This window comes from Callithrix jacchus, chromosome 8 (assembly GCF_049354715.1).
Source record: "Callithrix jacchus isolate 240 chromosome 8, calJac240_pri, whole genome shotgun sequence".
Lineage (NCBI taxonomy): Eukaryota > Metazoa > Chordata > Mammalia > Primates > Cebidae > Callithrix > Callithrix jacchus.
The window spans coordinates 126,850,784-126,877,153 of NC_133509.1; the positions used below are offsets into that span (position 1 = coordinate 126,850,784).

General features: G+C 37.3%; 1 protein-coding gene across 6 annotated transcripts in view; it reads right to left on the minus strand.

Annotated features, from left to right (window-relative positions):
• The window catches only part of TRIP11 (thyroid hormone receptor interactor 11), a 77,891-nt gene that overhangs the window by 32,063 nt on the left and 19,458 nt on the right, over nt 1-26,370 (minus strand). For 4 of the 6 annotated variants that reach the window (XM_078335633.1, XM_035261295.3, XM_035261296.3 and 1 more), the window contains 10 exons: nt 23,229-23,394; nt 21,727-22,089; nt 19,617-19,657; nt 19,169-19,255; nt 15,899-16,111; nt 12,019-15,048; nt 7,336-7,476; nt 6,615-6,808; nt 2,675-2,838; nt 1,192-1,295 (listed from right to left, as the gene is read on the minus strand). In XM_078335633.1, the coding sequence (XP_078191759.1) occupies nt 1,192-1,295; nt 2,675-2,838; nt 6,615-6,808; nt 7,336-7,476; nt 12,019-15,048; nt 15,899-16,111; nt 19,169-19,255; nt 19,617-19,657; nt 21,727-22,089; nt 23,229-23,394 (4,503 nt within the window). The remainder of the gene's footprint in view (nt 1-1,191; nt 1,296-2,674; nt 2,839-6,614; nt 6,809-7,335; nt 7,477-12,018; nt 15,049-15,898; nt 16,112-19,168; nt 19,256-19,616; nt 19,658-21,726; nt 22,090-23,228; nt 23,395-26,370) is intronic. The other 2 variants (XM_078335634.1, XM_035261297.3) reach the window with 1 other exon arrangement.

A 26,370-nucleotide genomic window follows, 5' to 3' on the forward strand; every position in this document is an offset into this window, starting at 1 on the left:
ACAAAACGAGGAAGTAATAAACATAACATTTTGGAATAGTGGTTCCCTAAAAGGTGGAAGATAAGAATGGGATATGAAGGAGTGCATAAAGAACTTCAAAGGGGCTGGGCGCGGTGGCTCACACCTGTAATCCCAGCACTTTGGGAGGCTGAGGCGGGTGGATCACGAGGTCAAGAGATCGAGACCATCCTGGTCATGGTGAAACCCCGTCTCTACTAAAAATACAAAAAATTAGCTGGACATAGTGGCACATGCCTGTAATCCCAGCTACTCAGGAGGCTGAGGCAGGAGAATTGCCTGAACCCAGGAGGCAGAGGTTGCGGTGAGCCGAGATCAGGCCATTGCACTCCAGCCTGGGTAAACAAGAGCGAAACTCCGTCTCAAAAAAAAAAAAAAAAAAAAAGAACTTCAAAGAAAAGTTTTATTTCTCACACTGGGTGATGAGAATATGGGCATTTGTTGCATTGTTAGTCTTACATTTTATACATATTATCTAAATTGCTTTGCAGCCACTCAACAATTAAAATGTTAAAATTTATTAGGACATACATCTTCACTTACTTGAGTCATTAATGTTAAGAACAGCAAGATTACCTCCATTAATGCCAGGTAAGTGAACTTTATCATTTTCTACCAGCTACTGCAGTCTGTTTATGACTTAGAAAAGTTTTTCCTAAATCTAAAAGCAAGTTGTTTTGGTGTTGTATCTCTTCACAGGAGTTCATTTTTCCTTATATATAATGTTTATATGTATGAAGTACAGTATGTAATAGAAAAATCTTTTAAAGGATGATGCTATTATACAAAAGAAAAAGATTTAATGGCATAATGTATATTGTTTAAATCCATGTTAAATAGAGTGCTCAGTAAATTTTGTTGAAAAGAGAAAATTGTAAAGTGAAAATTATAGATTAATTTGGATGCTTTTTTCCCCCAAAGATCTCTAAAATACCTGTGTGTGCCAAAAAATGTAAATTATCATCTTACATATGCTGTGTCTACTCTAAACAGTAACACCTTAGGGAAATCCTGGGTATCTTGTTCACTGTCAGGCTGCAACAGAGAGCTGGATTCAGGGTAGCTACTCAAGTACTAACTGAACAGTTTAAGAGATTATTTCCAAGACAAAGACTCTACAAGTAAATGTTTCATGAATAAGAAAACCTACACGAGAAAACTATTTTGTCCTACCTGTAATGATACCACTTTTCCTTCCAGATTTTCTGCCTTTTTCTTCCATTCAGCTATAAACTGTTTGTGCTTTTTGAGTTCAGCAGAATACATAGCCTTTTCCTCTAAAGAGAACAGAAAGTCACATTAGTATTTTGCAATTGTGTGATAAAACTGGAATGTTAAACCATTTGAAATTTTAATAATCCAAAACAGTGGATGTCTCAAACAGAAAACAATATATGCCTTAGTGTAATGTTAAGTGGTACTTAAGTAATGAGATCACTTCCCTCTGTGTAAACCCTCTCCATCTTGTCTACCTTGGAGATTCTTCTCTCCCTTCCTAACTCTACTCAACGATTTCCTCTTTGGCAATGCTTTCTCCATAGCCTCAGTTCCACACTGCTTTGTATACACACCCACTCTAATAATTACATTATATTGTAAAGTAGACCTTAAGAATTTTTCTTCTTTCTTGTTTCTCACTCTGTCACCCAGACTGGAGTGCAGTGGTGCGATCTTGGCTCACTGCAACCTCCGCCTCCTGGGTTCAGGCAATTCTCCCTTCCTTAGCCTCGCAAGTAGCTAGGATTACAGGTGTCTGCCACCACGCCAAGCTAATTTCTGTATTTTTAGTAGAGATGGGGTCTCATCATGCTGACCAGGCTGGTCTTGAATTCGGACCTCAGGTGATCCACCCACGTTGGCCTCCCAAAGTGCTGGGATTACAGGCATGAGCCACCACGCCTGGCAATTCTTATATCTAAAATTTAAGATTTCAAGTCTGAAAGGACAAATTTAAAGTTTTGCTTAGACACAAAACTAAAAGCCTCCGTTACTTCCTCATTCTTATATCCCCTAATCACCTCCCCCAACTAGCAGTTAATTTACTGTCAATAATTACTGAATGCACGAATAAACAAATGGATGGATGAATGATCTAAAGTGAGTAAATCTAAAGATAGGAGGTAGAATGTGAGAAGGTCTATTTGGTTCTCAGGGTAAAACTGCTCTGGTTACTATTATTGTGTCTATAAAAAAGTATCTTCCATATGGACTAGAAAATGTAGTTACCTCAAAGCATAGACGAATAGCTATGAACATGTGAATCACTATTTGAAAGAACAGTAATTAATGATGATTATCTCAAGTAGGTTCAACCTCCAGCCATTACCTTAAAACTTAACTATTCTTTCTAAGTGCGTATCTCTCTTTCGTTGTATTCTCCTCTTTATTACTTGATCATCTTTCCTTATTATTTTCTCAACTCTTACCTCTCACTGGTAAGAGGATAGGAAAACAAATCTTTAATAATTATTAAATAAAGTTTGTTTTCTCGTCTTAATTGTAAAAGGAGTCTAAATTAACTTTTTGATGGCTACTTACCCTACCCTCTAAAAGGGTAACCTTTCAGAGATTTCCCCATGCCTCATCTAAAATAGCTCTCAAATTAGGCAAAATTTCCCTACAATTTTTCTTCATTGAAAGTGACCGTAGAGCTTACCCTGTTGGAAATGCTCTAGTACCATCTGCAGGTTGGCCAGCGACAGAGCATACTGCTTTACTTGTTCCTGAGAAACAGAAAGCTGCAGCGCAGTTTCATCCCTTTGCTTGGAGACCACATTCAATTGTTCTTGCAATGACTCTACCTGCACACTGGCTTGATGGCTTCAAACAAAAAGAATAAAAGTCAAACTGTTTCTATCTATTTAGACACTTTAACAAGAAGAAACCACCTTCTCTACATCTCATTGCATTTTATTTATTTTATCTTGAGACAGTCTCACTTCGGAGTGCAATGGCACCAATCTCAGCTTACTGCAACCTCGGCTTCCCTGGTTCAAGCAACTCTCCTGCCTCAGCCTCCCGAGTAGCTGGGATTACAGGTGCCCACAACCACACCCCACCAATTTTTGTATTTTTAGTAGAGACAGGGTTTCACCATGTTGGTCAGGCTGATCTCAAATTCCTCACCTCAGGTAATCCACCTGTCTCCGCCTCCCAAAGTGCTGGGATTATAGGTGTGGGCCATCATGCCCTGCCTCTTATTGCTTTAAATTCAAGTTAGATATCAAAGTATTTAGATACTTTAATAAGATGAAACATCTTCCCTACATTTTTTATTTTGGTAAAATATACATAAAACTTACCATTTTAACCAGTTCTAAGTATATGGTTCAGTGGCACTAACCTGTTGTACAACCTACCCCCATCCTTCTCCAGCACTTTTCTCACCTTCTCAAACTGAAACTCCACACCTATTAAATAGTAACCCCCTTTCCCTTGAAAACTACCATTCTATTTTCTATCTCTGTGAATCTGATCTTCCCTACATTTTATTGCATTAAATTCAAGTTAAATTTTAAAGAAACTTGAAGAGTTCTTCTGTTACTTATTGTCCCTGTTTTTGTAAATTCAATTATCCTTCCTGTGAAAGTGACTTTGAACAAATGGCAGTCCTTTTAAAGACTAAGAATTAAGTTAAATAAGAAAAGTCAGCAAAATAAAAATGTAGGCCAAGTGCGATGGCTCTCACATGTAATCCCAGCTCTTTGGGAGGCCAAGGCAACAGGACTGTTGGAGCCCAGAAGTACGAGGCTGCACTGAACTATGATGACACTACTGCACTCTAGCCTGGGCAACAGAGCGAGACCTTGTTTCTAAAAACTACAAATAAAAGAAAAAGAAAACTGTACAAGTAAATACACCATAATTTTTGTGCTTCCAGGATAAAACTCTAAGATGTAATTTATCATGAAATGTTTTATAAGGAAGCCTGGAAGTCATTTTGTCCATCTCCCAATTTAATACAAAATGGATTCTATGACACTCCCTTGCCTTTGACCCTCTTGCATTCGTGGTGAACTCCCAACTTTCCAAAGGCTATCCCACTGATGATCTGCTCTGAATATTAGTTATCTTTTATTATCATCTTTCTTTCTGACTATATTAAACACAATCTCTTAACTCTAACTCCACAGATTTCTAAGAGGTTTATATAGCACCCATCTAGGCTTATGTCACTGGTGTACTTCCTTAATGTATAATGATTATATTCAAAATACTTCGCCAGTCTCCCAGGATTTTTAATTTCCAGTTAAATTCTTACTCAAGAGCAGCCCATGAAAGCTCATTAAGATCAACTCATTTTGAAAAGACTTTATCCATTAGCACCCTCTTGTGGAAAGAGCATTTAAGTTGGTAATCAGAAGACTTAAATTCTGCTGCCAAATCTCTCTAGACATTATTCAACTTCGCTGGTTAACAATCACTTAAAGAGTGACTGTAGGAATGAAATAAGCTATGATGGCACTCAAAAAGATAATAAATAACAGGTGTTACTATTCTTAAGTAAGAGCTCACACCACCATAATCAGGTTTATAGATCTGAGTTACTGATACTACAAATATTTACTGAGTAGCCATTAAACTATATGTAATATATACAGTGTGATGGGTAGAAAATGAATGGCCCCATTTCTATCCCCCAGTGACTTTACATTTCATTGGTGGGAGACAGTATAGGACATATCAACAATTATCTGTACCCTAAATTAAAGTATAAGTGCCCTCAAACTTAAGACTCAAACTAAGTATTATGCAAGTTCAAAGGACAAACATCACACCAGGGAAGGTTTGTTTTTGGATATGAAAAGTGGGATGCTAAATAAAGCACCCTTTAGGAGAAAATGGATTTGAAGAATAGTCAAGATTCACAGGTAAAGTGCAATTTAAAAATGTGTGTATATATACACACACACACACACACACACACACACACATATACATAAAGATTCACAGGAAAACTTGCTGCCAATCTGGTTGACTCTTCAAGCAGAAGAAGGCATATGAAAAGAAAAAGCAGAAAAAAAAGAATAGGAAAACAGAGGCTCTATCTGAGAAAGTGAGTAATACAGTCTGGCTGGATGCAGCCGACAATGTTAAATAAGGCTAATGTGGTAGGAGCCTTGGACCATCATTGGAATCAAGACCAGTTTTCGAACAAAAGGAGTAACAGGATCACAGCTCTATGTAAGGAAGGTTATTCTGGAAATTATGAAGAATAAATAAAAGGAGCAGGGACTAGAAACTATTTTCATTAAGAAAAATAAGGGCTTGAAAAACACAAAAAAGGATGAGAATAAAAAATGCTACAGCATTTCCGCCAAAGTGAAACATAGAGTCAAATGATCACTAGTAGTTTTAGTATCCTTTTTAAACAAGTTTTCCAGCTGAATCTGAAGGTATAATAATACCCTCTGCAAAGGTGGGGGTTCATCCTCAGGAATATTGTCTCTACTGGCCTATAACCTCTTTGCAGATAGATAGTATCTATTGTCTCATTTTATCTCCTTTTGTGTCATAAATCATAAAAAGATAAATAAAAAGATGCACATACCAGTAAGAAATATAAATTGACACAATTTTTTGTAAAATAATTTGGCAATATAATCTCAGAAGTTTTTATCTTGATCTAGAAGTTCTTGATCTAGAAGTTCTGTTTCTCAAAACTTACACTAAGGAAATAATGTCATCAACACAAAATACATGCCTTGGAATATCATGTCAACACTCAGTGATTTTGAAAAGTTAAAACAAAATAAATGTCCAATAATAAATGACTGGGTTAATCATGGCAAATTCAAATAATGGCATATGATGTGGCCATATAATATTGCAAACATGTATGGTTTAACATGTACTGCCATTTGTATTATTGATAGAAACAAGTTATAAAACAGACTGAATATTATAATCTGTTTTGCTTTAAAAAAGATATACAATATATACACGCAGACATAAAAGTATAAAAAGGCACACAAAAAGATGATCTGTGGGTGTGTGAGACTGTGTTCTTTTGGATTTGTATGATTTTCCTAAAGTGAAAAATAGAATGTTTTTATAACAAAAAAAAAAAAAAGAAAAAAATTTTATTGAGAGAAATTAAAATATATAAACAGGGACCGGGGTCACTCAAGAGTTCTAATAAGCCCAGTTAATTCTTCCTCCTGACCTTGGTCTTTACTTTGCTACTTCCTTTACTATCTTCCTTCTAATATCCACATCCTGCTCAACTTTAGATCATTCATTGAAAAATAAAACCACATAAATAGTTCTTTGGGAGTTGGACAGAGCCAATTAAAATCAGTCAGCATTTCAAACTGTACTCCTAAAATGGTAAGAGGCAATGATCTAGGTAATGAACAAGATACAGACAGTTTGAATGTCAGATCTGCTTAAGAGTCACAGACTCAAGTGTGAAACCCCTACACATACTGTGTGTGTGCCTACCTTGGGGAGGTTATTGAATCTCTTTACCCTCAGTTTCTTCATCCATAAAATACAGATAATGAATTTTGCAAGGATGAGCTAACATACAAAAATTACTGAGCCTGATATTCAAGAAGAGTTCAGTTAAAGTTAATGCAAAAAAAAAAAATTACCTTGCATTTTCCATCGCATTAGAGGATGAAACTAGCTTTTCCTCCAATACTGTGACTTTCTTTCTTAGTTTAGCCTCTCTATCTTCTGCAGCCAAAGCTTCACGGGTATAAGAATCTTCCGATTCTAAAAGATGATTACGCAATCTCTCTAGCTCCTGGTTTGACCGAAATTCTTTGTCACGTAAACGTTGAACCTAGGTAGAGGACATTATTTTTCTTCTACAAAATGCTCCCTTTCCCCAGATACAAACCACTTCGTCATCAAATCTTTTCCCCATTACTGAAGTGTATTATTTGTATACCAATCTCTCACACTGCAAAACGCATTTATACTAGGAAAAAAATCATCTTGAATATTTAAATGGAAGCTTTACTTTGCAAAATCCTATTCCCTGTGACCATAATAGGAAATGGAATTATACAAATCACTCTATTGTATAAAGTACTCTTTATGACAGGCCACTTTTTCAGCAAATGTCATTTTTTTTCATACTGTATGGGTGGGCAATTTTTTTATACCCAAGATATGCCACAGTTTTCACTTTTGAAGACTGAAAAAAAATACACCGTGGGAGACTAAAATCCTACTACTGCACAGCAAAGGAAGACTAAGAAAAATCACCTAAGAGAGAAAGTCATTTTCATTGATCAGCTTTCCAGTTCTCTTAATAGTTATTAAACTTATTGTCTGACTCGTAATTCTTTTAAAGTGAAAGTGTACCTCATTCTGTAGGGCAGTGTTTTCCATTTGTTTTTGTTTCAGGGCCAACATGACTTGGTCTCTCTCCTGTTGAAACACAACTGTCTTCTCCTGCATTGACTTAACTGCGTTTAAAAGCTGATTTAACTCCCCAGTCTTGCCCTTTTGGAAAGAAACAATTTTAGCTTTAAAAAAAAAACATACTTAAAAAGAGACATTTTCTCCATTAAATTATTAATTGATTTAATTTTTAAATCAGGCAGCCTCCCAAGACAGAGTAGGCTCAGAGAGACTCCTAACTAATTTAAAAACGTAGTTAACTATGTCAAAGTCATGAAAAACAAAGTCAGAGGATCTGTCACAGTCTAGAGGAGCCATGGAGACATGACATCTAAATATAATGCAGTATCCTGAATGACATCCTGGTACAGGAAAAGGATACTTAGCAAACATTAAGGAATTCGAGTCTAGTACGAATTTTAGTTAATAGTAATACCTCGATACTGGTTCATTAGCTGTGGCAAATACATCATAGCAATGTAAGATGTTAATAAGGGAAACTGAGTATGAGGTCTACGAGACCTATCTTTGCAAATTTTCTATAAATTTAAAACTATTCTAAAAGAAAAAGGTTATTAGAAATGTTTTAAAGGCTGGGTGCAGTGGCTCACACCTGAAATCCCAGCACTTTGGGAGGCTGAGGCGGGTGGATCACTTGAGGTCAGAAGTTTGAGATCAGCCTGGCCAATGTGGGGAAACCCCATCTCTACAAAAAGAATACATATATATATAAATTAGCTGGTGTGGTGGCCCACCCCTGTAGTCCCAGCTACTTGGGAGGCTGAGGTGGGAGAATTGCTTGAACCCAGGAGGTGGAGGCTGCTATGAACTGAGATTGTGCCACTGCACTCCAGCCCGGGCAACAGATTGAGACTGTTTAGGGGGAAAAAAAAGAAATGTTTTAAAAGGTACCCGAAGGACAAAAATGTCTTCAAATTTACCCTATACAACAAAGTATTCAGAATCCCCAAATCAACAAAATGTGTATGTGTGTGCGTGCACATCTGTCCATTCATAAGGCATCCACAATTGTTATTAGAGAAAGCAACTTCACTGCAAAGTACGGCCACAAGTTTCAGATGATAGCTGAAATTCTAAAAAGCACAAAAATGTGTCAGACTGCTTTACAGTCACTTCTTTTTTTTTTTAATGAGACAAGGTCTTGCTCTGTTGCGCAGGCTGGAGTGCAGTGGTGTGATCTTGGCTAACTGCAACCTCCACTTCCCAGATTCAAGCAATTCTCATACCTCAGCCTCCCAAGTAGCTGGGATTACAGGCATGCACCACCAAGTCCAGCTAATTTTTGTATTTTTAGTAGAGACAGGGTTACACCATATTGGCAAGGCTGGTCTTGAACTCCTGTCCTCAAGTGATCCACCCACCTCAGCCCGCCAAAGTACTGGGATGACAGGCATAAGCCAGCGCGCATGGCCTCCAGCCACTTCTTTTCTCCATTTTAAATACGCATATCATATGAACCTATTTATAGTTTAGCATATTTTAAGTTTTCATGTAAACTTTCCATTTCTTTAAGAATATATAATGTATCCCCCAGGATAAATCATTATAACCAAAATATAAAACCATCTGTTCCTTTCCTATTAACACCTCTCCTGGATAGGGAGGCCAATATTTTCCAAATCATTTTTCAGTTAATGTTCTTTTCACATTACAGAGAAAGAACAAATATTTGAGAAATTAAATAGACCTGAATATCCCCTGTTGAGAACATCCTTTTCTCCCTAAAAAAAAAGATGTTACTCATTATATTCAAGATATAATCTAATGGCACTCTTCAATTATATAGAGAGTATTGGAAGAAATTATTCACACTAATTACCTTCAAGTAATATAATAGTTAAGTACTACTTTAACTTTATATCTGGAAATGTCAACGAAATAGAACTAAATTGCACAAAATGCTAAAACTCCAAAATGTCTCTAAATGACAGAAGACATCATTGCTCTATATTCCTCTGTTCTACTCTTATAACCAAAAGAAGCTACAGCTAATTTGGGTTAGTGAACAACAGGAAGCTCTAGCCTCTAAGATTCTCTTCACATCAATTACAGACCAGTACCATGAAAGGTAAGAAGTTATCGCAGAAGAACACCTTAATACTGATCATCAGTGTGCCTACTTCATCAGATGACAAAGGAAAAAAATGAAGTTTTCACAACGTTCATGTAAGACTCTAAGAAGAAACTTAATTGGCAAATAAAGTTAAATCAGTTTGTATCTTAAGCCTGGCAGCATGTAATGCTCAAGAAGCACTAATTGAATATTTTATTATTCTGCTTATCATCTCTTTTCCAAATTTCTGCTACTGAAAGTATAGAAATCACAGAAAAAAGGCACTACAAGCCCTACACAGCACCCTATACACTACCAAACAAGCCCTACACTATACTATCATATATAGTACGGTATCTAGTAAAACGGAAAATCCTCATAATTCTTACTAAAATGAATTGCATTTAAAAATTTAAATATTATCAAAAGCTACTGGCACTATCCATATAACTGCTATGACCTTCTGTCTTAAGGCTGAATAAACAAACCAATAAGGTCAAAACGCATCCAAAGTCGCAACACAGACAGAACTGGAATTACAATATTTACTGAGCCTACCACGAGAAAAGTATTACTCATGTCCAATACTTTTCAAATTTCAGGTTGTGACTCATCAATTCATAAAAATCAATTTAATGAGTCATCTAGCACTGATTTATTTATTTGAGACAGAGTTTTGCTCCTATTGCCCAGGCTGGAGTGCAATGACACAATCTCGACTCACAGCAACCTCCGCCTCCTGGGTTGAAGTGATTCTCCTGCCTCAGCCTCCTGAGTAGCAGGGATTATAGACATGTGCCACCACGCCCAGCTAATTTTGTATTTTTAGTAGAGATGGGGTTTCTTCATGTTGGTCAGGTTGGTCTCAAACTCCCGACCTCAGGTGATCTGCCCGCCTTGGCCTCCCAAAGTGCTGGGATCACAGTCATGAGCCACCGTGCCCAGCAGCACATTCTATCATCATTATTATTATCATCGTTTTTTGAGATAGAGGCTTGCTCTGTTGCCAGGCTGGAGTGCAGTGGCGCGACCTTGGCTCACTGCAATCTTTGCTTCCTGTGTTCAAGCAATTCTCGTGCGACAGGCTTCCAAGTAGCTGTGATTACAGGCATGCGCCACCAGGCCTAGCTAACTTTTGTATTTTTAGTAGAGATGAGATTTCACCACATTGGCCAGGATACTATCACCATGTTTGCCAGGATGGTCTCAATCTTCTGACCTTGTGATCCGCCTGTCCTGGCCTCCCAAAGTGCTGGGATTACAGGCATGAGCCACCACACCCAGCTTTTAATTATTTTTAAATTTCTAGCCCAAGTCATTCATCCTGAATAGCACATTCTTTTTTAAACAGAGTATCACATGTAGTAAGAGCAATTTCTGGTTCCTGAAACACACACACACACACACACACACACACACAGTCTCTCTCTCTCTCACTGTGTCACAATGTAAAATGTATTTCTTACTACAGATGGTTAAAGACATATGTATATTTCACATACATATATACATAAGAATTTCTAAGGCCAGGAGCAATGGCCCACGCCTGTAATCCCAACACTTTGAGAGGCTGAGGCAGGTGGATCACCTGAGGTCAGGACCAGCCTGACAAACATGGTGAAACCTCATCTCTACTAAAAACACAAAAATTAGCCAGGCATGGTGGCACACAACGGTAATTCCAGCTACTTAGGAGGCTGAGGCAGGAGAATTATTTGAACCCAGGAGGTGGAGGTTGCAGTGAGCCAAGATCACACTACTGCAGTCCAGCCTGGGCGACAGAGACTCCATCTCAAAAAAAAAGAATCTCCAAAATGTTAAGTTACTGAAATATACCTAAGATTTGATTAAACTGAAGTGACTTCAAAATTCTCTCATGACACACTTCTGTTATCTAGAGAAAAATATTAGGTTGGCATGGTGGCTCACACCTGTAATCCCAGCACTTTGGGAGGCCGAGATGGGCAGATCACAAGGTCAAGAGTTTGAGACCAGCCTGATCAATATGTTGAAATCCCATCTCTATTAAAAATACAAAAATTAGCTGGGTGTGGTATTGTGCACCCGTAATCACAGCTACTTGGGAGGCGAGGCATGAGAATCACTAGAACCCAGGAGGCAAAGGTTGCAGTGAGCCAAGGTCACACCACTGCACTGCAGCTACTCAGGAGGCTAAGGCAAGAGAATCATTTGAACCTGGGAAGTGGAGGTTGCTGTGAGCCAAGAATGAGCCACTGAACTCCAGCCTGGGTGACAGAGCAAGACTCTGTCTCAAAAAAAAAAAAAGAAAAGAAAGAAAAAAAAATTAAGTACTACCAAATTCTTTTTTTCTACTTAGCAAACTGTAAAAAATTAATGTATCACTAAAAATATTTGGAAATACCTCGCAATTTGAGGGAGAACTTCCAGATGTCTCTGAGGAAAATTTATTTAGAATGAATCATACCTTGAAATAAATATTTCTAAATGAACAAATGCACAGTCCTCTTCAAAGACAATATAAATGGAATAGCATAAAAAAAGTCTCCTCCACCCCAACTTCCTGCAACAATACTCCATCCAGAACGTACCTGTTCTTTCTCTTTCAATAGCTGTTCAAAAGCAAGAGCCTTCTCCTTCATGGAACGGCACTCAAACTCTTTTTCTCGCAGCATCATAGAAAACTTCATGTTAGTCTCCTGTAACGCTTGATATTCCGTTTCCTTTCCCTTGGATGTTTCTACTATTTTTTCATTTTCTCCTTTTAGTTTGCCAATGTCCATCTCTAGAATTAATATTCTCTCCTTCAGGTTTGTTACTGCCTGCCTCAAAAGTTCATTTTCATTCACTTTGTTAGTGAAATTTTCATTGGAAGAAAGTAACTGATCACTTTTGGCTTTGATCAAGAGGTCTTTTTCCTTAAGTAACTTTTGCAAAACATCTTGTTTCTCCTTTAGCTGCTTAATTTCTGAATCAGTTTGCTCGTGTTCTTTTTTTTCTAGCTCTGAGGTGGCAGCAATCGAATCAGACAATCTATGATTATTTTCCTGGAGAGTTCTAATCGTGGCATCTTTTTCCTGTAGTGATTTCCTTAGCTCTTCTATCTCTTGCTGAAGCAATTCAGACGATTCACTCAATACATCAGACTTACCTGCTCTAAGAGACTCTGCTGACTGGGGAGTCAGCAATGATGCAGAAGACAGCTGGGGTGAAATAATATCAAGTTTTCCTAAAAGAAGATCCTTGGTATTGCAAAGCTGCCCAATGCTGTGCTGAACTTGTGCTAATTCCTGTCCAAAATTTTTTAGTTTGGCTTCATTCTGCTCATAACTTTGGATCAGGCCAGTATAGTCCACTTGTAATTTAGAATTATTATCACTGTCAACCAAAACTTGTGCCTGAAGTTGGTGAAGTTCTTCCTGAAGCTGGGCTGACTCGTGTTGCATGTTTTGTACTGTAGTCATCACCTGCTGTTTCCATTCCTCCATTTTCTTTACTTGCTGTTTTAACTTGTCACGTTCCTGTAGAAGCTCTTCAAATTGATTACTATTAACACCTCCAACCTCATTACCAGTGCTGGATGTTTGTAAAACTGCCAATAAAGTCTGACATTTCTGACTTAGTGCATCTATTTCAATGTCTTTTTCTCGAATGATACGTGATAAATTCTGAACAGTTTCTCTAAACATATCTTGGCCACTACTTTCAAATCTAGTGGACAATTTTTTATTTTCGTCTTGCAGTTTGATGAGAGCTGCTTCTTTCGCAGCAACTATATCCATCATTTTGTGATATTCTGTTTTTAGATGGCTATTTTCCCTAGTCTTCTCATTCAAAACAGCAAATACCTTTTCTCTTTCCATAGCATAGGCCTGCAGTTGCTGTTGAAGGTAAACAACATCTTGAGTATAGGAAGCAGAAGAAATTCTAGCATGAAGAGCTTGTATCTCCAACTCTTTCTGTTGAATAATCTTAGTTAGTTTACCAACTTCATCTTTGGACAACTGATCAATCTGTTTAGTTAAAGATATATTCTTTTCATTTAGAAGTTTAATCTCCAGTTCTCGCTCTTTTATTCCTTTCACTAATCTTTCCGTTTCAGCTTTAGATAAATCATGCTTTTCACTTCCATTTTCTATATTAAGACTCTGAACTTTTGTTTCTTGAAAAATATCAGAGTTATCTGTTTGAACGTCCTGTCTTTCTTCATGAAACTGGGTTTTGATCTGCTCGATTGTTTTATGCAAACTCTTAATTTCCTCATCTTTCTCTAAAAAAAGTTGGGTGTGTGTGGCGTTCATTTGTTCATGCTGGTGTCTGAACTCATCCATTTCCTTCTTCTGCTCTTGTAAAGACTGAAGTAGTTGCGTCTTACTCTGGTTTTGATCTTCAATTATCTTTTGATGATGTTTAATTTCCTCTTCAAGATGATCCTTGATCATGTTCAGTTGAGATACTTCATATTCTAGTTCAGTAACACTATCAAGGGTCTTAGGATCAGCCACAGGTGCAGTTCGACTCTGCTGTTCCCTAAGTCGTTCCAGTTCTTCTTGCAGATGATTATTTTCTTCTTTCATGGATCCAAGACTTCTGTCCTTTTCCTCTATGGTCTGTCTTAAAATTTCATTTTTTCTTAAGGCCTGAGAATATTTATCCAATTCCTCCTGCAGCTTTGAACTTCTTTCTTTAAGTTTTTCAATAAAAATTTCTTTCTCATTTATAAGTTGTGTCAACTGCTTCTGCTCTTCTAAACTAGATGATAAAATGTCCTTAGTTTCTTTGTGATCAGTATCCATTCGTTCAATATTCTTTTTGAGTTCTGCTATTTCAATGTCTTTCTTTTGACTGAGTTTCATTAAACGCTCGTGTTCCACCTGTAAGGCAGAGGCATTCAAGTTACGTGCATCTGACAGTTCTTCAATGGTTTTCTCATACTTGTTTGCTTCTTCCAACAGCCTCTTTTCAGCCTGACACAATTCTGCTTCTATTTCTCCTTTTTCCATTTTTAGAGTCTCCACAATAGTGTTTTTTTCCAGAGAAAGCTGCTTGTTATCAGCAATAGATTTTTCCAACTGATGCATCAAATCTTCATGTGCTAAAACTAACTTTTCATTTTCCATTTTGACATCAAAAGCAACTTTCTTTAAATTTTCATTGAGCTGTTCTAATTCTGAAAGACTTTCCTTTAAGTGTATAACTTCAGCTTCTCTTTCTTTAAGTAAATTATCCTTAAAATTACTACTAGAGTCTTGATTTAGAGACTGAGTTAACTTATTCCTTATTCTAGAAAGCTCATCCTCATTTTGTCTAATTTGCTCCTTAAGTTCCAAATTCTCCTTCTGGATGCTTACAGTACTTTTTTGTGACTCATTTAGCTGATCCACTAAACTTTCTAGTTTGTCCTCAAGTTTCTGCTTAGTTAAATGTAAATCATTTAGCACCACTTCACTTTGAATTAACGTCTCTTTCTGTACCTCTAACTCTTTGGTAATGTCCATTTTATCATCTTCAAGTTGATGAACTCTCTTTTTTTCTTCATTTAGATCTTGTTTCAGTTTACTGATGATGCTATCTCCTTCATTTTGTTGTTTTGATAGCTGATCTTTTATCAAAATCATATGCTGAAAGAAAAATTTGCATGGTGACTTTACAACATTTTCTCAAGTTAGTACTTAACAAAAATTTTATAAAATCTCACACATAATAGAATAATCCTCAGATATTTCTAATCCTTCTTAAAAACGTTGTTTTCCTATCAAAACACCTACTACAAAAGTACTTACTACTATTTTACAGCAAATCTTTTTTCTTTTTTGAGATAGAGTTTTGTTCTTGTTGCCCAGGCTGGAGTGCAGTGGCCCAATCTCGGCTCACTACAACCTCCAGTTCCCAGGTTCAAGCAATTCTCCTGCCTCAGCCTTCCAAGTAGCTGGGATTACAGGCATGTGCTACCACACCTGGCTAATTTTGTATTTTTAGTAGAGATGGGGTTTCTCCATGTTGGTCAGGCTGGTCTCGAACTCCTGACCTCAGGTGATCTGCCTGCCTCAGCCTCCCAAAGTGCTGGGATTACAGGCGTGAGCCACTGTGCCCAGCCCCAGCATTTTAGGGATAAAAATTTAAAACCAAAGATGGTAAATAGCGTATGTTGTTCATTTTTATCTCTACACCAGAGCAGGAGTCAATGAAGTATAGCCATGAGTCAACTCAGAGATGCTGCCTGTTTTGTAAATAAAATTTTATTGAAGCATGGTCACACTCATTTGTTGATATGACAACAACAGAGTTTAGTAGACTGAGACTATATGGCCTACAAGGACAACAATATTTACTACCTAGCACTTTACCAAAGAGGTTTGTCAAGATCTATGAACTAAACCATTAATTAAATCACACCCATTTCTGCACGTCAATCCAGTGTTTAAGTTACTACTTAATAGAATGTGCTGCCTCGCTGTATTTAAGTGTTACCTTTGTAGCTTCTTGATTTTGTTTGTCCAATTCTTCTATCTCAGCTATCAGTATTTCCTTTTCACTAATAATCTGATTGAGTTCTTGTTCCTTTGCCTCCAAATGAAGTCTTAAGTCATGTAATTCTGAATCCAAACTTAAGTCTCTTGTAGCTGTACTTTTAATTCCTTCATATTCGTTTTTCAATTTTAAAAGTGCTATCTGTAGATCTTCCTGAAATGATAAAGGGAAAAAAGCAACACATACTTTCAATTAGAGACACCAAAAGGCTAAAAACATACATAGAAACAAAACTTGGGAATCTATTTTAAGTGCTCTATATTGGAAATAGTATTGAACAATACCTCAATAATGGCATGTGAAATTCAACAAACCACATCCTTCATTCATGCGCAATTTTCTTGTAGCTTCAAGCAAAACATTTCTATAATCCTAGACAAGATGTAATCACTGTAAGTTTGTCCTCTAGTGCCAACTTCTTTATAAAAAAAGTTCCCATTTGAAAGCCTCTCCTATCCTGCTCCACTGTGGCTTCCCTTTATCCCCTGGCCCCACCTATCATACAAACATACTTTTCAAAATGTCCCTAGGTCTTTCTGCCTTCCTCACTTCTATTCTCTAACATCCAGTCATCAACAGCCACAAACTAAATAAAAACATAAAAAAGCAACACTTCTTCACCCAAAAGTTTAGCCTCTCTAATTAGAAAGGTTTCTTTTCTCTTACTAATTTCCCTTATTACTTATGCTTCTGTCGCAATATGGAACTTTTTCTTGACCCAAGAAATAACCCTCCTTCCCTCCTTTACTTCCTGAGCACAGACTAGATTCCCCCATCACACCTGACATTCCTTAAGATAATATATATGCATTTTATAGTCTACTACTTGGTATTTAATGCTTTCTCCAAAATCTCAGAAGTCGGGCAGTTCTCTATGCTTCAACATTATTTCAGTTTCTAGTTATGATGTTTGTAAAAAATTATATATTAAAGTCTTCTTTCATTGACAGATTTTTAAAAATCAAACCTATATGGAATCTACTTTAATGAACCAGGTGTGATGGCATGTACCTATAGTCCTAGGTGGCTGAGGCAGAAGGATTACTTGAGTCAAGGAGTTCAAGGCTCTAGTGCACTATAATCACGCCGTGATCAGCCACAGCACTCTAACCTGGGCAACATAGCAAGACTCTGTCTCTCTAAAAAGTAAAATTTAAAAAAATAAGAATCTCAAATTCCTTCAAATAAACACCGTAATATATACCTTATAATAGAAACCTAACATTGCTATGGAGAGTTGGTTGAAAAAAACCAAAAAAATCTACAGTAGAGCATCTGTATCACAATTTTTATTTCCTTCTAATTAAAAAATTTATTCTAACTACAGCTGAAAGATGAAAACGGCATTCTCTTAAGTCTTTCCAAAGCTATCTGTTCAAATTAGGAGAACCACAAACATTTTCTTAAAGTGGATCTTAAAAGCTCATAGCCTCATAGGGACTTCTAAAAAATTTTATTTAGTTTTTTTTTTTTTTGTAGAGATGGTGTCTCACTATGTTGTCCAGGTTGGTCTCGAACTCCTAGCCTCAAGCAATCATCCCACCTTGGCCTCCCTAAGTGCCCACCCTCATAGATACTTGGTATTCTTAATCAGCAAGCAGACACAATTCAAGGAAGAGTTACAATGGACTACTTAACATCAAAAGAAGGGAGAAACAGTGATCAGGACTAGCTACAGAAACCAAACTCATCATGAAAAGGTTACAGGCCCTACCAGATAAGGGCATAAAGGTCTGCAAACTACAAACTACTAGGTCAGTCAGGTAAAGGGCAGAATACAATGGGAACAGAGACAGGAAAGAGAAATACATATAATATAGTAATTTTTTAAATGACTGGGAGATACTGTTGGCATGTAATGGGTAAAAAGTGTAGCAGCAAGAATCCCACAATACACAGGGTAGCACACACAAGTAAGAATTTTCCTGCTTAAATGCCAACAGCAGTCCCTTTGAGAAACACTACATATATACTAACGTGGAAAGATGTTGGAAACATGGCATGTAAAAAGGGTATTTATAATGTGCTAACATTTGTATTTTTTAATGCTACTGATATATACAATCATACATGCATAGAAAGAGTCTGCAAAAAAACACTAGAAATTGGTAAGAGACTGTCCCTGGGAAAGAGACCAAGCCATAAAGGCGTGAAAGATATTCCACTATACTGTCTGAAGGTTTTCAGTATGTATGTTTTCTGAACATATATATCAGAAAATATGTACCAGTTTTTAAAATTAAGAATTTAAATTAAGACACTGGCCTTTAACTTAATAATACTACCTTATAACTGTCCTATATTTAAGCACGTGTCTTAGCCAAGAAATTTCCCCAAAGTGATACAAACATAAAAATACTTCTAAATACCCTTCCCTTTCAGAATCTTATTTCTTCCTTGCTATGAACATATACAATAAAGACCTTCTTTCCACCACTGAAATGGTCGCTCTGTACTCCTATAAAGGCCTTATTTCACTGAGTGCTGTGGCTCACGCCTGTAATCCCAGCACTTTGGGAAGCCAAGGCAGATGGATCACCTGAGGTTGGGAGTTTGAGACCAGCCTGACCAACAGGAAGAAACCCCATCTCTACTAAAAATGCAAAATTAGCCAGGTGTGGTGGCAGACACCTGTAATCCCAGCTACTTGGGAGGCTGAGGCGGGAGAATTGCTTGAACCCAGGAGGCAGAGGTTGTAGTGAGCCAGGATTGCGTCATTGTACTCCAGCCCGGGCAATAAGAGCGAAACTCCAACTCAAAAACAAAACAAAACACCTTCTTTCTACCACTGAAACTGTTGCTCTGTACCCCTCACCACCAAGAAAGCCCTGTCTACTCTAATGAACACATTCTGAAGCACACAGCAGTATATACAGTTATTATAGCATGCCACTCCAGACCTCCTGACCTACCTGTGTATGCTCCTGCTGTCAGGACATCATCAGAAACCAAAACAGAACTTCCACCTGTCTTTTCTGCTTGTTTCTGTGTGCCTACTAGCTTATTTCTAAATATAAACCCAAAGCCAGCCACTTATACTCTGAACTTTGCCCAGGTACTTCAACCCAGCCTGACAAGCATCAATGAGATCAGCTCTATTCTCAGGACTTGAGCTCAATTACTAAACATTCCATTTGGATATCAACTGGCCCTTGGCTGTGGACTATAACACACACCATTTTAATTCAGCCCCACTTTTACAGCACCTACCTTTTCTTGACTCAGTAATGACTTCTCTTTTTCTAAAACTTCAATATGCATTTTAAGTTTCAGATTGTCTTCAGCAAGACTGTTATCCTACAAATAAATTAAAGCAGTGTTTTCAGGTAACAAGAAATCTCCAGTTTACAAAAAAGCAGGCAATCTATACAACTGTGTGTTTCTATTCAGTATTTCTTTAATGATATATAATAATTATAAGAATGTAATACTTATAAGAGTGTCTAAAATGAATGAAGCCAGCCATTCATTTTCAACACTCCTATAGGTTTCCTTAACATGCTGGAAAAAATATAAAAATATATTTACAAAATAACTTCTAATTATTAGAAAAACAACTCTCTGAATCTCCTAAGAAAATTAATATGCATTTCTCACTTTGATATAGGATCTGCTTCCACTGTCTCTACACACAAAACATTTGTCAAAATTAATTTACCTGGTTTAAACTACTCAATCTCATTATTTCATTTTCAGCATCTGTAAAAACAGCAAATGAACTTGAAATTAAAATTATTTAGAGTAAATTATCTTCAATATTAAACTCAGAAATGCAACCCAATTAAAACAAAGTGTATATTTAAGCACCACTGGCAAGCAGTTACTGTTCTGAGTGAAACACATATTTGTAATTTTGTATTTGTTTTTGTCTGTATCAAATAAATCATACTGCAAATGCCAGTTAGAAACCATGTTAAAATACAATTCTGTGGATAAGTATAAGAAAGAATTAAACTGTATTGTGGATGAGTCATAAGTTATTGCCTTGATAAAAATGCTAACCACAACTACGTTTCAAAATGAATTGATTAGTCTGAGAAGCAGGAAACTGTACATGGTTTAAGATTGGAGGAAAACAATTTAAAAGTAATTAATGTATATTTATACTACCACAATACCATAATCCCTCAATTATCTAAAGTGATTTAGACATGAATACTGATAAAAAAAAAAAACCAATCTGATATTATAGCTAGATCCATCAATAGAAGAGGCACACAAAAAAACACAGCTGAAATCATTGATTCGACATTCACTTAGGAAATATTTAGCATTTACTACGAGGCCAGGTACTAGATAAAAAGCTGGAAAAACTTAGCCCTTGCTATCAAAGAGCTTACAATTCAGAGAGGAACAAAAACTAGTAAGCAGAGGATTACAACATAGTATAATAGAGCAAGCACGAGGTGCTATGAGAACAAGGCAAACACCTAATCCAGACGAGGAGGAGCAAATGGGGACAGGAAGTAGCAGGGCTAGGTTCCTCTCGGTGGAGGTAATACCTGCACTGAATCAATACACTAAGAGTCAGCTAAAAGACCCATAGAGACGCTCCACAGAGAAAGCAGAGAATGCAAGAGTGACAAAGCAAAGAGGCAACATTGCTGGTTTAAGGAGCTATAGAAATTCAACATGGCTCAAACTTAGAATGTCAGGAGCATGGGAAAAGTTTAAACTGAAGAGTAGGCAGGAACCAGATCACGAGAGACATTATCATGTTTAACTAAGAAGTTGAAACATCATCCCGAAGTTCACAGGGAGCTACAAAGTACTAAAAGCAGGAGAGTAATCTGCTTTGCATTTCTGACAAATTATTCTGGCTGCAGAAGAAAAAAATCTGGATTGAAGCAATCTTGGAGAAAGGAGAATTTTAAAAGCTAACTCTTTAACACTCACTACTGGCTAGGCACTATCCTAAAGAGTGGCAGACAGTAACTCATATAATCCTCATTACTAAAACTACAAGGAAGATACCATTATTATCCCAACCCTATAGATGAAATAACCAAGGCATAGAGATGTTCACCTGTCCAAGGTCAGCTAATTAGTGATAGAGTTAGATTCTAACCCAGTCATGTCCTTACCCACTATGCTATTCTGCTACATTCAGAGAAGTGCCGTAGTTAATAGAGGCAAAAGCAATTATGATTGCCTGAAGTAATTCTGTGGCAACGGAAATGGAAAAAAGGGGAAGGACTAAGGCAGTGGGTTTCTTTTCTGAACAAATAAACTCATCTGGATCACTCAATATGATAAATAAATAAATGTATTATTCTTACATAAGTAAACTTGTTTTTTAAAACATGAGTACAAGTACTTTAAAATTTATTTTATTTACTGGTGTTTGGCCTATTTCATTTAGTACTTATTTTCTGTAACACAGAACACTGGTATAGTAACTAAGTATCATCATGAGCATAGAAAATGGTGGAAGACATAGGGCTCTAAGCACTCAGGGCTTTGCTTGGATAGAGACCACTTCAAAAAGATAGCAAGTGACTTTGAAGAAGAAAGGCTGTATTCCCTAACTGGAAGGTGTGGGCTGTGATGAGTTACAGAAAGGGTAGCAATACTTAATCCTTTTTAATAGGAAAGTCCTATTCGCAATCTATTAATTCTTACTCCACTCAATTCCACCCAAATAACAGGCAGTCATTTCCAGGAATATATCATTTCCATAAAGTATTCAGTTAATGAAGTATTTGTCTCTAAAAACAACTACCATGCAATTAAACAACAATCTGAAAGAAGTTACAAAGACCGTATACCAGACAGTGCTTGTTGTAGTCTGAATACTTCTTCCACTGATGCACTCTGTGCAACAAGTCTTTCCCTTTCTGTCACAGTATCACGTTGCTTCATGGCAGAAGGCTGCAATTTACTACATTCCAATTTCAAGTTTTCACATTCTTCCATTATTTGTCTCTTTTCCACATTTAGCTGTTCTTGTTCTCTCCTCAAACTATCTCTGTCATTTTCTGCAGAAGATAATTTTTTATTTATATATTTTATTTTATCCTCAAGTTCTTCAATTTTTTTGGTAGACTCCATTTTTTCTGTTTCTAGAACTTGAATAGTTTTTTGCATCTCATAGCTTTTAGAGTGATCAGTTTCTGTAACTCCAGAGCCACCTAGAACATAAACACAAAACAAGGACGTCAAATGTCAAGTACCAAGAACTTGGCACTTGTTCTTGCTTGCTATATACACCAAGAGATTTAAGACAGTTCAGAATTTGGAAAGCTTAAAAGTTAAGTTACTGTAATAAACTAGAGTATTTTAAAATAAATAAGAAGTTGGGGAAAATATTTGAATCAACTACATAAAGACCTATGTATCCAAGTTTGAAAGAAAGTGACAATATCTCTAATCATTTATTACCAAAGAATCATCACCAAACAATGCAAAGAAATCTGTAAATTATAACTATTTACCACAAAGGCAAAAAGGACATTTCCATTTTCACAAATTCTTCTTTTTCTTTTTTTTTTTGAGATGGAGTCTTACTCTGTTGTTCAGGTTGAAAGGCACTGGTACCATCTCACCTCACTGCAACCTCTGCCTCCTGGGTTCAAGTAATCCTCCCACCTTAGCCTCCTGAGTAGCTGGGACCACAGGCAAGCACCATCACATCTGACTAATTTTTGTATTTTTAGTAGAGATGGGGTTTCACCATGTTGGCCAGGCTGGTCTCAAATTCCTGGTCTCAAGTGATCCACACGCCTTGGCCTCCCAAAGGGCTGGGATTACAGCCATAAGCTGCCACTCCTGGCCACAGAATTTTGAAAGTAGAGATGTCATTGCAAATTTCTGGCAGATAAGCTGAACCAGTCATCTACTCATTCATTATAACTCAATGCAAGTTCACAGCACTGTCCTGGTCTTAGAGTGCTAGGCCTACCATTTAATTATGTCATCTAGTATGTTAAATTAATAAAACTAACAACCAGCTAGGCATAGGAGCTCACTCCTATAATCCTAGCACTTTGGGAGATTGAGGCGAGTGGACCATCTGAGGTCAGGAGTTTGAGACCAGCCAGGCCAACATGGCAGAATTATTTCTACTAAAAATACAAAAATTAGCTGGACATGGTGGTGGGTGCCTGTAATCCCAGCTACTCAGGAGGCTGAGGCAGGAGAATTGCTTGAACCTGGGGGGTGGAGGTTAAAGTGAGCCGAGACTGTTCCACTGCACTCCACCCTAGGCATGAGAGGGAGATTCCATCTAAAAAGAAATAATAATAAATAATAAAGAAATAAAACCAATAACCTTGTTGTAACAGATTTTCAAGTTCTTCAATTCGTTCTTCATAGTCACTTAATTCTTCCCGATGTCGTCGACTTATTTCTGTCAATTTCTGTTGGTGTGCATTCTGCAGTACTGACATTTCATGTTGATGGTCATCAATATCCTGACTTCGGTTCTGTTTTAGTTCCTTAAAAATGAAAACAAAGTTGTTCAAATTTATAGTCAATAAATTTAAGTAAGCTATATATTTAACCATTATCCAAAAGTCTGCATTATTAAAAATAATTATCAGAACATGTTAAGGCTGAAAAGAATTTCAACATAGACCAAAATTAGGACAATTCTGAACAACTTCACCCTTTCCTTTCTTACGTCTTAAAAACAGTTTTTCTACATCTGATGAGGGAACATCAGCAAGAAAAGGCTGAAACAAAAAATGAGTAAAAATGTATTTTCCTTAGTATCTGTGACCATGAACCTTTCCTTTTCCTAATAACACATTCTACCAATACCGGTGTCACCCCTCTGGCTAATCTGTACCTGCTGTTCCACTATCCTTATTGTCTCACTCAGCCTTTCCTTTTATCAATCTTATTGGGACTCCCAAACTGTCAATCTTGGCACCTTCCTACCCACGTTGAGCCCACTGTGTCTCTCCCTGGAACCTGGATCTTGAGCTGAGTCCGTCAACTAGGGAAATTGGTTTGACAGGAAGCATCAGGACAAGTGCATTCTTAAGAGTCTGTCCATTGGGTCCCGCCACCCAGATTCCTAACACTCTTTCCACTCCTATCCAACCTGAAGCCCAGATGCTCAGCTCCTCCTCCAGTCCTGCAGAGGGACTACTCTGGGTTCTTCCAGTAAATTCTCTTTTGCTTTACTTGTGCAGAGATAGTTTTTGTTGCTTGTAACCAAGAATCCTAATCTATGAAAAAATTGATGCTCTTATGGAAAAAAAAAAAGATCCTAATCTGTAAATTAACTTCTTACTTACGTGCCAGCACTGGGCTGAGAGCTTTACATTTAAACCTCAAAACAATCCTATAAGGTAGGCATTATCATGGTCTCTACTTTATTGATAATAAAAAAGTTTTATTTATTGTTAATAAAAAATAAAAAAATGCTTTATTATCAATGAAGCATGTAAATAATACAGCCAGGATTTAAACAAAGGTCTGATCTGGATCCTACCCACTCTAGTATGATAATAATAATAAACCCAAAACTAAAAATTCTATATCTGACAATAATTTTAACACTAAAACTAATTCACAGCCACAATAATACACGTAAGTAAGGCTTTTCTTTAAAGAAATAGTTGACACGAACTAGCAAAATTCTACTGCTAAATTATTTCCAATGAATATTAGTATTTTATTTTGTCCACATCCTTTCAGCCTAAACCTGGAAAACTTCAGCAACCCAGCAATTACATTTTAATAAAGACAGTTTTACTAGATAGAATATAGAGACTTATGACAGATAAACTCCCTAATAAATGTTCAAAACCAAATGATTTTGGAAAGACAGAGATTTTTATATACTTTACTTGCCATAAATATTTAATAAAGAAGATAAGGCGCGCTGTCACGTCTGGATTCCCAGACTTCTGGGAGGCCGAAGCAGGAGGAAGGCTTGAGACTAGAAGTTTGAGACCAGCCTGGGCACCATTAGCAAGCCCATCTATACAAAAAATTTAGAAATAATGAGCCAGGCACGGTAGCGTGCCCGCCTGTAGTCCCAGCTACATGGGAAGCTTATGCAGGAGGATCACCTGAACCCAGGAATTGGAGGCTGCAGTGACCTGGTCATGCCACTACACTCCAGCCTGCCAACACAGTGAGACCCTCTCTCTAAAAGAAAAAGAAATATCATGATCTATATAATGATAATGACTTTTATAACTGAGAATTTTACTAATTTAGACTTATGCTTTACTTTTTCTTTTTCTTTTTTTTTTTGAGACAGAGTTTCGCTCTTGTTACCCAGACTGGAGTGCAATGGCGCGATCTCGGCTCGCCGCAACCTCCACTTCCTAGATTCAGGAAATTCTCCTGCCTCAGCCTCCTGAGTAGCTGGGATTACAGGCACGCGCCACCATGTCCAGCTAATTTTTGTATTTTTAGTAGAGATGGGGTTTCACCTTGTTGACCAGGATGGTCTCGATCTCTTGACCTCGTGATCCACCCGCTTCAGCCTCCCAAAGTGCTGGGATTACAGGCTTGAGCCACTGCGCCCGGCCCTATGCTTTTATTTTTCATTTTTTCTTTAACATTAACAGTCTGGTCTCTGAGGCTTATGCTTTTTTTTATTGCATTTTAGGTTTTGGGGTACATGTGCAGAATATGCAAGATAGTTGCATAGGTACACACATGGCAGTGTGTTTTGCTGCCTTCCTCCCCTTCACCCACATTTGGCATTTCTCCCCAGGCTATCCCTCCCCAGCTCCCCCTCACCCCCCGCTGTCCCTCCCCTATTCCTCCTAATAGACAGACCCCAGTGTGTAGTACTCCCTTCCCTGTGTCCATGTGTTCTCATTTTTCATCACCCGCCTGTGAGTGAGAATATGCGATATTTCATTTTCTGTTCTTGTGTCAGTTTGCTGAGAATGATGTTCTCAAGATTCATCCATGTCCCTACAACGGACATGAACTCACCATTTTTGACTGCTGCATAATATTCCATGGTATATATGTGCCACATTTTCCCAGTCCAGTCTATCATCGATGGGCATTTAGGTTGGTTCCAGGTCTTTGCTATTGTAAACAGTGCTGCAATGAACATTCGTGTGCATGTGTCCTTATAGTAGAACGATTTATAGTCCTTTGGACATATACCCAGTAATGGGATTGCTGGATCAAATGGAATTTCTATTTCTAAGGCCTCGAGGAATCGCCACACTGTCTTCCACAATGGTTGAACTAATTTACACTCCCACCAACAGTGTAAAAGTGTTCCTATTTCTCCAATCCTCTCCAGCATCTGTTGTCTCCAGATTTTTTAATGATCGCCATTCTAACTGGCGTGAGATGGTATCTCAATGTGGTTTTGATTTGCATTTCTCTAATGACCAATGATGATGAGCATTTTTTCATGTTTGTTGGCCTCATGTATGTTTTCTTTTGTAAAGTGTCTGTTCATATCCTTTGCCCGTTTTTGAATG